Here is a 14,114-nt window from a genome sequence, read left to right on the forward strand (position 1 = left end):
GCTGTCATGGTCCGGCTAAATGCCGAGAAATGGTGGGAGGCACCAGCTGGGGAACCGCCAAGGGTAGGAGGTTTGAAGAGGGAGGAGCAGAGACAGGCGCGTTGGCATAGTCTCAGATTACTTGGGAAGAACCCAGTGAAGATTTGGGCAGCTGTCCGAAGGCCAGCTTCAGCCTCTACAACTGCAAGTCCTACTGAGAAGAGTCACCGTGCTCCTTAGGCCTGGCACCCCTGGGCAGACCTTGTTTCTTCTAATAAAGAGTTAAATTCACTTACTCAGTGTGATTTATTACTGACACCTGTTATTCCCCCCCCCCCATCCGTATAGTTAAAGCTATGGTTTTCCCAGTAGTGATGTATGGAAGTGAGAGTTGGACCATAAAGAAGGCTGATAGCCAAGGAATGAATGCTTTTGAATTATGGTGCTGGAGGAGACTCTAGAGAGTCCCATGGACTGCAAGAAGATCAAACCTCTCCATTCTGAAGGAAATCAGCCCTGAGTGCTCACTGGAAGGACAGATCGTGAAGCTGAGGCTCTAATACTTTGGCAACCTCATGAGAAGACTCCCTGGAAAAGACCCTGATGTTGGGAAAGATTGAGGGTACAAGGAGAAGGGGACAACAGAGGACGAGATGGTTGGACAGTGTTCTCGAAGATACCAGCATGAGTTTCACCAACAGACAGGAGTGCCTGGCGTGCTCTGGTCCATGGGGTCACGAAGAGTCAGACATGACTAAACGACTAAACAACAACAACTGCAAATAACCATGGATCACTTCATACAATGGTCAGACATAAATGTCAAGACATAGCATGAATGGCACAGGTGTTTCACAGCACACTGATCAGGAATAAGAAACCTGCAGATCTCCAGGAGTTCCAGATTCCATCGACCCCGAACCAACAAGGCCAAGTATTATGGAAGCTGTGGTTCAGTAACATCTGAAGGACCATGTATCCCCCAACCTTACCAAAGATCCTCGTTGCTCCCACCAGCCCCAGCCAGAATGATCAATTGTCAGGGATAACAGATATAGCCCCAAACCTCTGGAGGTTGGGAAAGGCTAGTATATAGCTGGAAAGGTTGGCATCTGTCTTTCTCAGGAGACAATGGAAGATAACACCTTTAGGAGTGAAGTCAAACTGCTCAAAGGTAACAGCACCTGGTAGCAGCTTGTGAAATAGCCCTCAGTTGGACTAAGTATCGTATTTTTCTGTCTATAAGACACCCCCATGTATAAGATGCCCCTATCTGGGGGGACTCTGATTTAAGAAAATGGGAGATCTATCCATTTATAAGACACCCCCAAATTTCAGACATTATTTTTTAGGGGGAAAACCTAGTCTTATACACAGAAAAATATGGCATTTCTTCTTGCTAAATGTATACAGTACTGATGTATTCTAGATGTCAGAGCTAAATAAAGTTCTATACTGTTTAGGTACTGGTAGTTCTGATCCTATAATTCCCAATAGAAAAGCTTCTGGTTTAGTTTTTTTTTTTTTTTTACAAATGTTATCTTAAACATCTTTTCCAATTCATTATACATCATTTCCCAGTAAGTTTTAACCTTATTACAAGACCACCACATATGAAAAAATGTACCTTTCTCTTTACATTTCCAACACTTTCTCGATTTTGATTTCTATTGTACGTTTTTGCCAGTCTACTAGGTGTTAGATACAATCTATAGAACATCTTCATATAATTTTCTCTTAAAACCATAACATGCTGCAAATTTTATATCCATATTAGTCGCTTCCATGCCAATATTCAGTGAGAATCCGTGGCTTGAGGTATATATCGAATATAGGGAAAGCGTGTGAGCACATCTAACCTACTTATTGCATTGTCTTCACCCTAGGGCACGGCTGGTGAAGCTGTTGCCCTCCAGATATTGTCGGATGAATATAACTCCCATCATTCTCAATCACTGGCCATGGTGGCTGGGGCTGATGGGAGTTGGAGTCCAACCACATCTGGAAGGTTACACGCTTTCGCTTCCTGTTCTAGCACAGAACCTTTACCCCCATAGCCCTAATTTAGCCCGGCAAGTCTCAGGGCTTGGACTGCAAACCACAGCCACGTTGCCCACAGCTGCCATCATGTGATCTGAAGATAAAATAATCCCTATTCTTCCAATGCATCAAGAAGTCCACACTTTTAAAATCTGGCGGCTTTCTCTAGATCCCCGCATGCGAACAGAAGGCAGCGCCGAGTTCGAAAGCTCCAACCTCTTCATGCAACAGATTGAGAGCATGCTTTATCAATTTCCCGATTCTTCCTCTGAATTGTCGGCTTCAAAAATGTTCGTCTGTAGAAGATTTATGCTCCAGCCTCACCAAAAAAAGCAATCCACCTTCATTGCGACGTCAGGTGACAGGTGGGCAGACTCAGGTTACCAAATTTAGGACTGAAGCTGTAATACCTTAACACCAAAATATTTCACTAAGTTTTTTTCAAACTTACAACGGAGAGATTTTGGATGTTACCATAACTGTGCATAGCTCTCATTTACATCAAAGAGGCTTTTGCACACACACCCTTTCTGTCTCTCTCTCTCTCTCTCTCGGTGTCTGAAGAATGTTTTTAATGAGATTGACATGCTGGCTGAGCGCATAAGACACTGTTGTTTACTTGTATTGCAGTCCAGCCACCCCTAGTTCCACATACCCAAAGAACCATGCCAGCTCTTTTCATGTAGGACTTTATTATAATATGATTTACAAACAGTTGGGATTCTTTGCCTGAAAATCCTTCACAGAATGACAGACCAATAATTTCGTCTCTCTAGAAAGGAAGCGGGATAAACTGCTTGCCAGAACAGCTTTTCTTCTTTACCTACAGAGAAAAACATTGCATTAAGGGAAGTTTGAATGTCACTCTGACGGGATCGGCAGCTTTGTTTACTAATTGCTAAATTGCTGCAGAACCTGAATGGTTTCTCATTTTCCCCTTGCTGTGTTAGTCCTTTCTTAAAAGTTTCATTTTTAAAATTCTAAACAGACCATGATAGCACTGTAAAACATTCCATAGAATGCAATGGACCTATTAAGTAATTTAAACTAGGGAAGCAGTCTTTACATCAAACTGATCTCAGTCTATTGAAACTTTTAAACTGTATAAAAGGCATTGTACAGTACGATAAAGGTATTTCTAATAGAAATGTTTATGCAACTAATTTTTTTTGGAAGACATCATCTCAGATGAGACATAAAGTATGTGTTGTTGTTTTTGTCAAAGCTATTGTCATATGAAAATGTGTACAGATTTTAGAGATCAATGCTTGTGGTTAATTGATTTCTGTTTCTTGAATCGGGTGACAGTCCTTTGCAAAAGGTAACTCACAAAAAGTAACTGTGGAAATATACCAGCAGATATGCCTATACTTCAAAGACCAGCCTGATCTGAAGGAAATCCTTTGCCTTTGTACAACGTGGTCATCGTAAGTGCCATGACCTAAGCTCAAGAAACTTTGCTGCCTGTTTCCTCAAAACACTTTCTAAACTCCCACTTTGCAGACACTTTAGGACAGGCTTCATGAGTAGGGAAGAGATGAGGCAGGACTATCTTTAAGAAAGAAACTGCCTTTCGATTATTTGCAACTCCGTAATTTCTTGAACTCCACTGATAATCCCACCTCAAGGATGAGACAACTGAACATCTTGCTGTGGAATTTTAAGTACAACTGCAGTGTAGTATTTCCAGAACATTTGAAGCTACGCATTTAAAGATAGTATCAAGCATGTCTCTACAACACCCTTCCACCATATCTCTCTAGCGTTGTCTAGAAAAACATTGCACTTTGATTTCATTTCTGCCAAATGCGTGGATTGATTTTAAGCAAAATTCTGCAGGATGCAAATATTCATGCAATACCAGACATTCATAAACAAGCACTTCTAGAACAAGCATCCTAAGTACTTTAACTACATTCTATTTTTTATTTATTTCACCACCCTTTACATCTATTTTCCAGCACCACTTTACCTGTTGACTTTGAACGACCCTCACTTTCTGATTACCCCTTAGTTCCTGGTTGTGGAATGGTAAAAAAAAAAAAAAAAAAACATGCAGTGAAGCAATTAGCAATGTAAATTAAGGCAAAACATGCAATGCATAGCAGAAACACTGTTGGAAGTCAGATCAACTAAAGAGATATACTGATTAACACATGGATTAAAGTCACAATTGCTTTCCATTATACAAAATGCCATTTTTCTCCAGCTTAATTGCATGATTTCAAGGCATGCTGAGGATGCACTTCTGCATTCTGTGGAGAGAGTTTGATCCAAAGGAAAGCTGCAGACTGAACTTTTCAGGGGGAAAAAGTTTAAGTCAGCATAGAGCCAACATAGGGAATTCACTGCCACGAGAGATGGAGACGGCCACTGACAGCCATCTAAACTAATGATTATTAACCATAATGGTTACATGGAGTTGCTGTGTTCAAAGGCAGCGTGCCATTGAATGTAAGTTGCTGGGGAGCAAAGACTACTGAAGGCTGTTGCATTCTGTTATTGTCTGTTGTCTTGCCAAAGGCAAGCAGGGTTCCTCTCCATTCTTCCTCACCCACCCAGGACCCAACAATGGGAACTTGGACGCAATGTGGCTAGTGTGCAGCCTTAATAAGCACCCTTCCAAAAAATACATGTGCATCAACTCAGGTGCAGGACACAGAGAAATATCCTGCAAGAAAACTCCAGTATTAGCCAACAACCACTGCTGTATGTTTGGAATTAACAGGGAGGGGGTGGTGTCAAACTGTGCCATGCATTGATCACTGATTTTTTTTAAGCATAAATGGAAAATTCGCTGCCCCATTCAACCGCACAGAACAGAAGACCTAAAGGTTGGAAACTCGTATGCCAATACTTACAGAGCAGCAGCACCAGAGATGATCTCAATAAGCTCCTTGGTGATGACAGCCTGGCGGGTGCGGTTGAATGTCAGAGTCAGCTTGTCAATCATCTCAGCTAGAAAGGGAGACGGGAGAAGGTCAATGACAAAAGTATCAATAAATCTTAAGCTACTCAACCATTTTACTTTGCCCACTGGTTTTAAGTAAAGAAGTGTTTTGAGTACGTTATATAATCTACTTTCTTGCTTGCTCAGAACCAAGGACTTAAATTACTTTAAACTTGAAATTTTGTAAATATTGCAAATCGCTGAATATGAAAGGGTACAGCATCAAGGATTCTACCAGCTACTTTCTGGGCCAAGGGCTAATTTCTATACTGTCTTTTCTATCCATAACAATTTCTGTTATAGCTTTCCATTATAATGAACTCTAGCAATACTGTCTTCAGGCAAGTGCAGTGCAATCCTATCTACAATGCTCAGAATCACGCCCTATTAACTTCAATGGTGCTTACTCCCAAGTAGGTGTGCCTAGGACTGAACAAAGCCAAGGTCTTTTTGTAAAGCAAATAACTAAAAGACAGCTATTCTAGCTGGTATGTAAACATGTGGGATGTGAAACTTATAGCAGTCAAGTACAACATTCCTACAGTGGACATGTTGGGGGATGTTTTGTACCACTCAGGAGAAAACTTCCTGTTTCCTCCTGAGCTGGGACAGACTTGAATTGCATTTGACTTGAATTGGATGAAGCCTATTCTGGGCAGAGGAGCAGACGTTCCTCTGTGTTGTTTTGTTCTTCTTTTTCTCCATTTTGTGGTTCTGTATGTTAGGTAAAGTGACTGCTCAGTTGCAGTCACTTGGAACCAGTTCCCTTATGGGGCAGTTTATATAGTTATATACTTGTGTAACCTAAGTCTGCCTTCAGGGATCTATCTGTGAACCTGAATGAATCTGTTACACTACTTTTATATTCAGTTTAATCAGATTCTCGTGTCTATTCTTTTTAAGAGGGATCAGAAGGGATCTTACCAGGAATCTTGAGTAGTGAGGCCCAGACGAGCCAGCAACAAGCTAACCGCTGTGTAATTTTAAAAGGGGGATGTTTGGAACTGTGCTAGGATATGGAACTTGCTAGCGCAAGTTCGGAAGGCTATCATTAAATAATATATCCTCTCCTGCCTCCCTAAACATCCCCACAAAACAGAATCTTGCCTGCTCTCCACTGGGCCTCTTATCTAAATTTTGGTAGTTTCTGCTTTTGCTGCTAACTTATCACTGTAAACTGCATGGAGAGTTCCTTACAAGCATTCTTGCTGGCATTGTCCATAGCAGTCATCCTTGCACTTTGCTCACTAGTAGTAGACTCCTTTAATGAGTAGTAGATGATGTTTGCCAATGTAAATTCCTGATAGTTTCGCAGGACATCTGCATCAATATCATCATAGATACTAAGGCTTTCTGAAAAACGAAGAACAATAATATAGGTGGCTTGTTAGTTAACATTTATCAGATACAGTAATAGCAAGCCAAACACATATATGATGGAATTTCAAAACCACTGCAGATTAGCAATGAGCTTTCTTTTTTTTTTAAAAAAAAAAAAAAGAAAAACACACAGGAAATCCTTAGCTTTCCAGCTATAAGCAATTTCTATTTTACAAAATTCAACTGGCACTTGCACACTGTTAGCTCTAATCTTGCCTTTTAAAAAGCAAAATAAGAGGCAAAGAATACAATAGTAATAATAATAATAGCAACGACAATGTGTCTATATACAGCATCGATAATTTTAGACCAAAATTCTTTGCTTCCTACCCACACAGTGTGTGCCACAGGGCAATGGTTTGGCCTTTTGCAATTAAGCACTTATGGAAACACAAACTTTAATCAGCATAAGAAGCAATTGCACACAAGGGGGGAATGCCCCTAAAAATACAGTTATTTACTAGCCAAAGTCTACTTACCAGCACCAGAAACAGTCTCAAGAGAATAGATGGGTTTCTCATCTGTCTTGTAGGAGATGACGGACCTAAAAGAAAAAGAAAGCTCTGCTGAACAGTTTTAGTGACATGGCTTGAGAAGATCTGCCTGCCAAATGTTAAAATCCAGATACACTTAAGCAGCATGCAGAATTTCCTCTATTATCCTGGTGGCGCTTGGAGCCACCAAACAGAAACCCACATTCAGACACCAAGCAGAAACCCACATTAAAACGCTAAACTATATTCAACTCTACTGACCTCTCTCTGCCCAAATCTTCTATTCCCCTTGAAAATGATGGAATTCATGCTTTCTCTTACCTGAACCGATTATAGATGACTGCTCCTTCATCAAATTCGTATCCAGAATTCAGCAGTTCCAAGGCAATGATTGACGCATCTCCAAAGGTGGGAGGCTTCCTCCCCACTTCCTTGAAGTTCAACAAGAAGTTCTTGCTGTGTGTCCTAAAACAAAAGCAAGCCCGCGTGTAAAGTAGACCCGGCCACAGCGAAACACGCTTGAGTTATTATCCAACTGCTACGAGTTCTATACGGGGCTGGTTTTGAGAAGCGCCCAGAAACTTCCCTTGGCCCATAAATGCAGCGGCTAATGAGGGCGGCACCCATTGCTAGTGTGATTCTCCCTTACTGAAATGATGGCATAGACAGGAATGTTTACGAATACCTAATGAAAGTTAATGATGATGATGGAGACAAATGCTCCCCACTAGGGACAGCATTCTGCAACTGGGGACCCACCACTGAAAAGGTCCTGTCGCAAGTTGGCACCGACTGGGCAACCCCCCGTGTTGGCACCACCACCAAGGTCTCCCCCCCCCCAGTACCCCTCCTCTTCTTTCTTTGTATTCCAGTCAACTGAGCACCTCCATCCTTTTCACCATCCACTACATTCTGGGGCTTAAACCTGCCTCAACCTTCCAGCTTCTGAGCAATTAAGCCTTAGCCCTCAAGCATAGGTGCAGTGATCCCATGGTCCTGTCGGATGCATCTACACATCAGCTCGCCCTCAGCAGTCTTCGGGTAAGTATCACTGCCTTACATAACAATTCTGAGCATATTCAGTTGCTCCTAAGACAGCGTTCTCAGAAGGAAGCTCATTGCAGCCTTTGGGATTAATGCAAAACTACCAGTGGAAAAGGACGCGGGTGGCACTGTGGGTTAAACCACAGGACCTAGGACTTGCTGATCAGAAGGTCGGCAGTTCAAATCCCTGCGACGGGGTGAGCTCCTGTTGCTCGGTCCCTGCTCCTGCCAACCTAGCAGTTCGAAAGCACGCCACTGCAAGTAGATAAATAGGTACCACACTGGCGGGAAGGTAAACGGCGTTTCCGTGCACTGCTCTGGTTCGCCAGAAGCGGCTTAGTCATGCTGGCCACATGACCCAGAAGCTGTATGCCGGCTCCCTCGGCCAATAAAGCGAGATGAGCGCCGCAACCCCAGACTCGGTCATGACTGGACCTAATGGACAGGGGTCCCTTTACCTTTTACCAGTGGAAAGCAAGGTTCAAATTCAAGGAAAGAGCTGCTGTTCCCCATTACCTCTGAAGTATGCCTCTCAGCTTGTCACCGATTCCGACTAACATGACCTCTTTACCCGCATCTGTGAGGGCGGTGACTTGGCTCTTGATATTTTTAGCCACAGAAGTGTGGATAGCACCACAGAGGCCACGATCGGAAGACACCCCTATGAGAAGATACTTCTTCTTGTCCTCAGGGGCCTTGATTTCCGCTTTTTCATAAAGAGCTAGTAAAGAGAAGAGGGGGCACAGCCAACAGCAGGCATCATTAGCAGCCATCAAAATACAGCGGCATCAAAAGATACGTGGTAGAACTTCCTTCCCGCCATCTGTCATGGATGCTTTAGCTGAGGTACCTGCATTGCGGGGGGTTGGACTAGATGACCCTTGGGTCCCTTCCAGCTCTAAGATTCTATGAACTACAGTACTTCCAATAAGAACCACTTCTACAAGAAATAATGCCCCACCACCTCTGTTACTTAATCAAATTCCAACAGACGGATCAAGATCATGCAACAGAAACTATGAGCTTCTTCAGTATGATTTACTTTTCTGCATTTTGAAAGCTTGTTGACGACCCAATGTTTGAGTTAGCAAAACTGTAGCACACACCATTTATGATTAAGTCACAGCCTACATGCTGTGACAGGGAACCAGGCAGAGGGCCTTCTCGGTAGTGGCACCCGCCCTGTGGAACGCCCTCCCACCAGATGTCAAAGAGAAAAACAACTACCAGACTTTTAGAAGACATCTGAAGGCAGTCCTGTTTAGGGAAGCTTTTAATGTTTAATAGACTATTGACTATTGTATTTTAATATTTTGTTGGAAGCCGCCCAGAGTGGCTGGGGAAACCCAGCCAGATGAGCAGGGTATAAATAAATAAATAATAATAATAATAATAATAATAATAATTCCATCAGCATGAAGGGACTGTTGCACCCCTAGTAACAGCAGGTGAGACACTATATGCAATCAAGGACAAAAAGAGTGCGAGGTATTTTCCGCACAAGCACAAAATATGTCAATGACAGAATACAATGTTCTGAAATTTTCATCTTAGCAACAAAAGCCACTCTCAAGTTTCTAGTCATGACCATATAGATAGGCTCTTGAGTGTGTGAGCAATACCTAGCAAAGTGTTTAAAACCAAAGGGGGCTCAGAGGTTTTTCCAATAGTGATGGGGTAGGTGGTTCAATATCTTGAATAGTTTCTTATCAACCCCCTTGTAGCAGAAATACTTTAAACAATGTAAAATTACAATGGCTTGTATCCAACAAAGTTCTTTGGTGACGCTTGCACAACATAACTTCAAATTCATTTCCCCTCCTGCCATGTCATCCCCCGCTCCCTGGTTCTGGGGGTTCCCAAACATATTTGCACTAATGGGACGACTTTGTTGGGAACAATCCAATATATAAAAATATGCTTGATTCCCATACATTAATGGAGGCTGCTGATTTCAGTCTATTTTGGTGTAGAATTTGGCTTGGCAGTTTGAATTTATTTAGAACAATATTTAATGTTGTTTTGGATTACTTTCTTTAAAACAAAACTTGGTACTGTATTTTATATTTGTATCATTTTTTTGAATTCTTTATGAGTTTTGTATTTTATTATTGTAAATTATTGTTCTCGAAGCTCCAAACATGAGTCTGACCAAACTGTGGGAGGCAGTGGAAGACAGGAGTGCCTGGCGTGCTCTGGTCCATGAGGTCACGAAGAGTCGGACACGACTAAACGACTAAACAACAATTGTAAATCACTTTAGGGCATCTCTCAATGTGTGAAGCAATATATAAAAGTAAACAAGAAAGGAGGTAGGGAACCTTTGGCTCTCCAGATGTTGTTCACTGGTCATGCTCGTTATGGCTGGAAGGAATTTAACATCTGGAGGACCACAGGCTCTTTATCTCTGCTTTAAAGGACCAGGGCTTTATAAATCTAGAGAAACATCAAACTTTTGAGCTAACTTAACGTATCATCGTTTCCAATGGCCCATAGCTAATGCAAATTTTAAAGATAATTTGCAAGTCTACTTAGAAGTAGTTCATCAGAAAGTTATAGGTCAGAAAAATATCCCTCCTGTTGGTTTCTGCTTTCTTCAGTGCAGCAAATGCTAGTCACAAGACAATGTTTACATTCCACAGTCAGAGTTATTGTTGGATTCCCATGGGAATGGGAGACTGGATGTGACGTACACTGGTTTCCTGTTTTTCAGTGTTCTGTTGTTTCTTTGTTAGAGAGGGAGTTGCTTCTCTGCTCTCACAGAGGCAAGATGTATGTCTGTATGCTCTCAGCATAGCTTGTAAATAAACTTCATCATGTAGCACATCACCTGCTTATCCTTTCGTTGCGTGACTACGCTCTGCTTGGGCTCAAGATAAGACGAGCCTGTATCAGCTCCAGATGGGCAGGAGCTGATCAAAATCTCACACCTCCCCCCCCCAAATCCCCCCCCCAATGATTTAAAGGCTATTCCTGAAGATCAGCCACAAGAAAGGCAACTTTGCTTACCCAATGCCCCGACTCCATAAACTCTGGCAGGCTTTAACTCTCTCTCTGCCCTGGAATACTTTGCTGCGGCAACCATCTTCATGGACTTGGTAATTTTCTGGATGTTCTTGATGGACTTTAAACGCCGGGTAACTGCACAGATGAGAGTGAATGAAGAAAGGGAGGATTTCAAAGAGACACTGAGAAAAAGAAGCATTAGAAAAGGATCTAATTGAGCACTGGTCTCTGTAACAAGTCAAAATCAACCCATCTGTAGAGCATTGGTGTTATGCAGCCAAATCTACCAGTGCAGGGATGAATAACCAGATGTTTGACTACAGTTCTCATCACCGCTGACCATTGTCTGTGCTGACAGGAGGAGGAGATGAACAGCATCTAGAAGATCACAGGTTTACCTTCTCTGCAGTCGTTTTTGACATTTCAGGGTATGCATCTAGAACAGAATACTTACTATCTTTCAAAGTTGCCATATTCCTGACTTGGACCCTGAAAAAACAAACACAAAACAGATACTTCGTGTCAGGGAACTGCCATCGGAGCCAAGAGTGGAGGTAAGGCTCCCCGACCATGCAGGAGAAGGGACCAGTAGAGGGAGAGAGAACACTCCCTTTGGGGAAGGTAATCAGCGTGACACCGGGGAGGAAGGGGATCAGGGAAGGACGTCGGAGAGAGGGCTCCAAGACTCTTCCACAGAGACCAGCGGGGAGAGTCCAGGACCTCCGCTGGCTACGCCTACTCTGCGCAGAAAACTTCCGCGCAGGGAGGCTAGGCGGAGACTGGGCGTCAAGGAATTTTTATGTTGGAAGAAGTTCAGGAAATGCCCACTGACGGATTCTGCCAGTGACTGACACAGCCATGGAGAAAGGGCTGTCCAGCCAGGGAAAGGTTTAGCCAGGCAACGTTGCCTAGAGCTTCAGCATCCTTTACGCACGAGCAACCCCAATTCCCATTATACTTCGTTTCTTTAAATGTTATTTCCCGCTGGTAGAACGGTGATTCACAGTTTTTCTAGGTTCAGAGGCACATCTGAAGGCCTAAAGAACTGCTGTAGGTACCAAAAAATAAATAAAAATAAAAATCACAGGTGGTACTTGGCAATAATAATAATAATAATAATAAAGCCAGCAGGCATCTGGGGAGAAAGACTTTGGCAATCCCACCTGCCACTGAACCAAATGTTTTTTTGACTATACGTGATTTTGGTTTTAGCTGCTATCCCTGGAATGTTAACCCCAGCGTAAGCTGAGAGTTGCCTGTATATATTTATCATATTCATATATATGCCAACAGCGAATTCATTCTCTGCAACCAAAACAGCCTCATCTATGCATAAGAGGCAGATACCAGCAGGCATGAGTGAGCCCCAAAGTTGGCAGATGTACAAAAATATATAAATGGGGGGGGGCCCGAATCCCCCAAAGGCAGCCTGATGTTCAGTAGTCACAAAGCACTGGTGCTTTGCTGTTACGGGAGTGGGACAGCTGAAACGCTGAACTAGGAATACTGCACACTGCAACATTTTGTTGCAGGGCCCACTTGCTATAGGTAGAAAGCTACGGAAACCCACAAACAGTAAAGCAAAGAGGCTGAAAAACAAGCTGGGACAAGTGGACAACCCATGCCAAAACGATTGGGCAGAAACCTTGACAGGAGGAGGGCAAAGGGAAAAGAGATATTTGGCGCAGATTTACGGGTGCGCCACCCTTGCCCCGCAAATCCCACCACACTCCTTAGACTGGCGGTGGAAATAATGCAGGTTAAGCGGCTGAAATAATGCAGATTAAGCATTGCAATGCAACAGCAAAATGCCTGGGGGAGGGGAGCAATTGAAAGATAATTCAAAACGCTGCCCCTTCCCAGGATGTGGAGAGGAGAGGAAAAGAAAAGAAGAGAAGAGGATGCAGGTGAAGCTTCACAGACCACCTGCTTTTTTCTTTTTCTGCATTCTGACGGGAAAATGCAACTAGCAGCCTGAAATGTAGAAAATTATAACCTTGAGAGGGAAGATATTGGAGGTTGAATGGGACATATCTGCTGCCTAATAATAATAATAATAGCAGCAGCAGCAGGTCAGGTTTCAACCGTGGCTCGTGGGACCTCTGAGCATGTGCAGAGTGCCTTCTCTCATTACCCCCTCGGAGCAGAAGGGCCTTCACCTACCATTGCGGCTGCGAGAGGGCTGCGGCGGCGGCGAAGGCGGCTCCCCGGGACAGCATGACGGCAGCGGCCTTTCCTCGTCTCCTTCCGTCCCCGCCTGCGGCCTCCCTTCTTCTCCTTCCTTCCCTCGCGCGCTGCCCGCCCGGACCCGGCGGCTTGAAGGTCAGAGAGCCACCACCGCGCATGCGCCGCAAGAGCTCCACCTCGGGCGCGGGGCGAATGGTAAGGAGGAGAAGGACACGGCGGGCGAGGGGAAAAGACAGCTTCCGGGTGAAAGGGCGCCGGAATTTGGAGCCTCGCTCTACGTTCGTCTCTATGGTCCGCCACAAGGGCAAACCGGTCGGGTTTTACCTCTTCCGGACTCTACGGTTTAAACCTCTTATGCCGCGCAGGGGTGGACCATAGAGATGAGGGGCGAGAGCGGCCCTTCTCCCACGTGATCCCATAGAGATGGTCCATAAATAAATAAATAAATTTCAGTATCTGAATACATTGTACGTACGTGTTTGTGTATAAATACATTATAGATTAAATACACTAGATCTATAGGTAGAGAGATGCGCATTTGATATATCTATCAAATATTTTTAGTCATATAATATATCGTAGCTGTCAACCTTTCCCTTTTCTTGCGAGGAATCCTATTCGGAATAAGGGAATTTCCCTTAAAAAAAGGGAAACGTTGACAGCTATGAGACATATATATATATATGTCTATATATATATATATAGACTAAAAACATTTGTTAGATATATCTATATAGACATCCAGACTGCGCATCTATAGATCTAGTGCATTTAATATTAAATTTAATAAATGTTATATTTAATATATAAAAATATTTCACATCTATAATCTATAATGTGTGTGTGTGTGTGTGTGTGTGTGTGTGTGTGTATATATATATATATATATGAAGGATATGTAGACTAAATACATTTGATAGATATATGATAGATATATAGATCAGCTGTTTGCCACTTCTTTTAGCAAAAAAAGAGGGATACCGGTAATTATAAGAATTGCTTTAACAGTGCAACTGAGCCGTATCAAGGCCAGG

At 43.1% G+C, this 14,114-nt stretch overlaps 1 protein-coding gene across 3 annotated transcripts; it reads right to left on the bottom strand.

The window, feature by feature from the left end:
• Positions 1-2,694: 2,694 nt before the first annotated feature.
• Positions 2,695-13,250, bottom strand: ATP5F1C (ATP synthase F1 subunit gamma; the record flags this gene model as incomplete). 3 transcript variants are annotated; one of them, XM_082239230.1, is made up of 10 exons in its annotated part: positions 13,057-13,250; positions 11,348-11,382; positions 10,897-11,028; positions 8,404-8,608; positions 7,165-7,308; positions 6,829-6,893; positions 6,167-6,322; positions 4,881-4,977; positions 3,992-4,036; positions 2,695-2,842 (listed from the first exon to the last, which is right to left on the bottom strand). In XM_082239230.1, exons 1-9 carry the CDS (start codon positions 13,236-13,238, stop codon positions 4,030-4,032), a joined length of 1,023 nt encoding a protein of 340 aa, XP_082095356.1. In that variant the 5' UTR covers positions 13,239-13,250. The 3 variants fall into 3 exon arrangements, with proteins under 3 accessions (XP_082095356.1, XP_082095357.1, XP_082095358.1); XM_082239231.1 differs by lacking the exon at positions 3,992-4,036 and having other exon boundaries at positions 13,057-13,244; XM_082239232.1 differs by lacking the exons at positions 2,695-2,842; positions 3,992-4,036 and having other exon boundaries at positions 4,877-4,977; positions 13,057-13,249.
• Between the last annotated feature and the right edge of the window lie 864 nt (positions 13,251-14,114).

This window comes from Podarcis vaucheri, assembly GCF_965113315.1.
Source record: "Podarcis vaucheri genome assembly, chromosome: 10".
Taxonomy (NCBI): Eukaryota; Metazoa; Chordata; class Lepidosauria; order Squamata; family Lacertidae; genus Podarcis; species Podarcis vaucheri.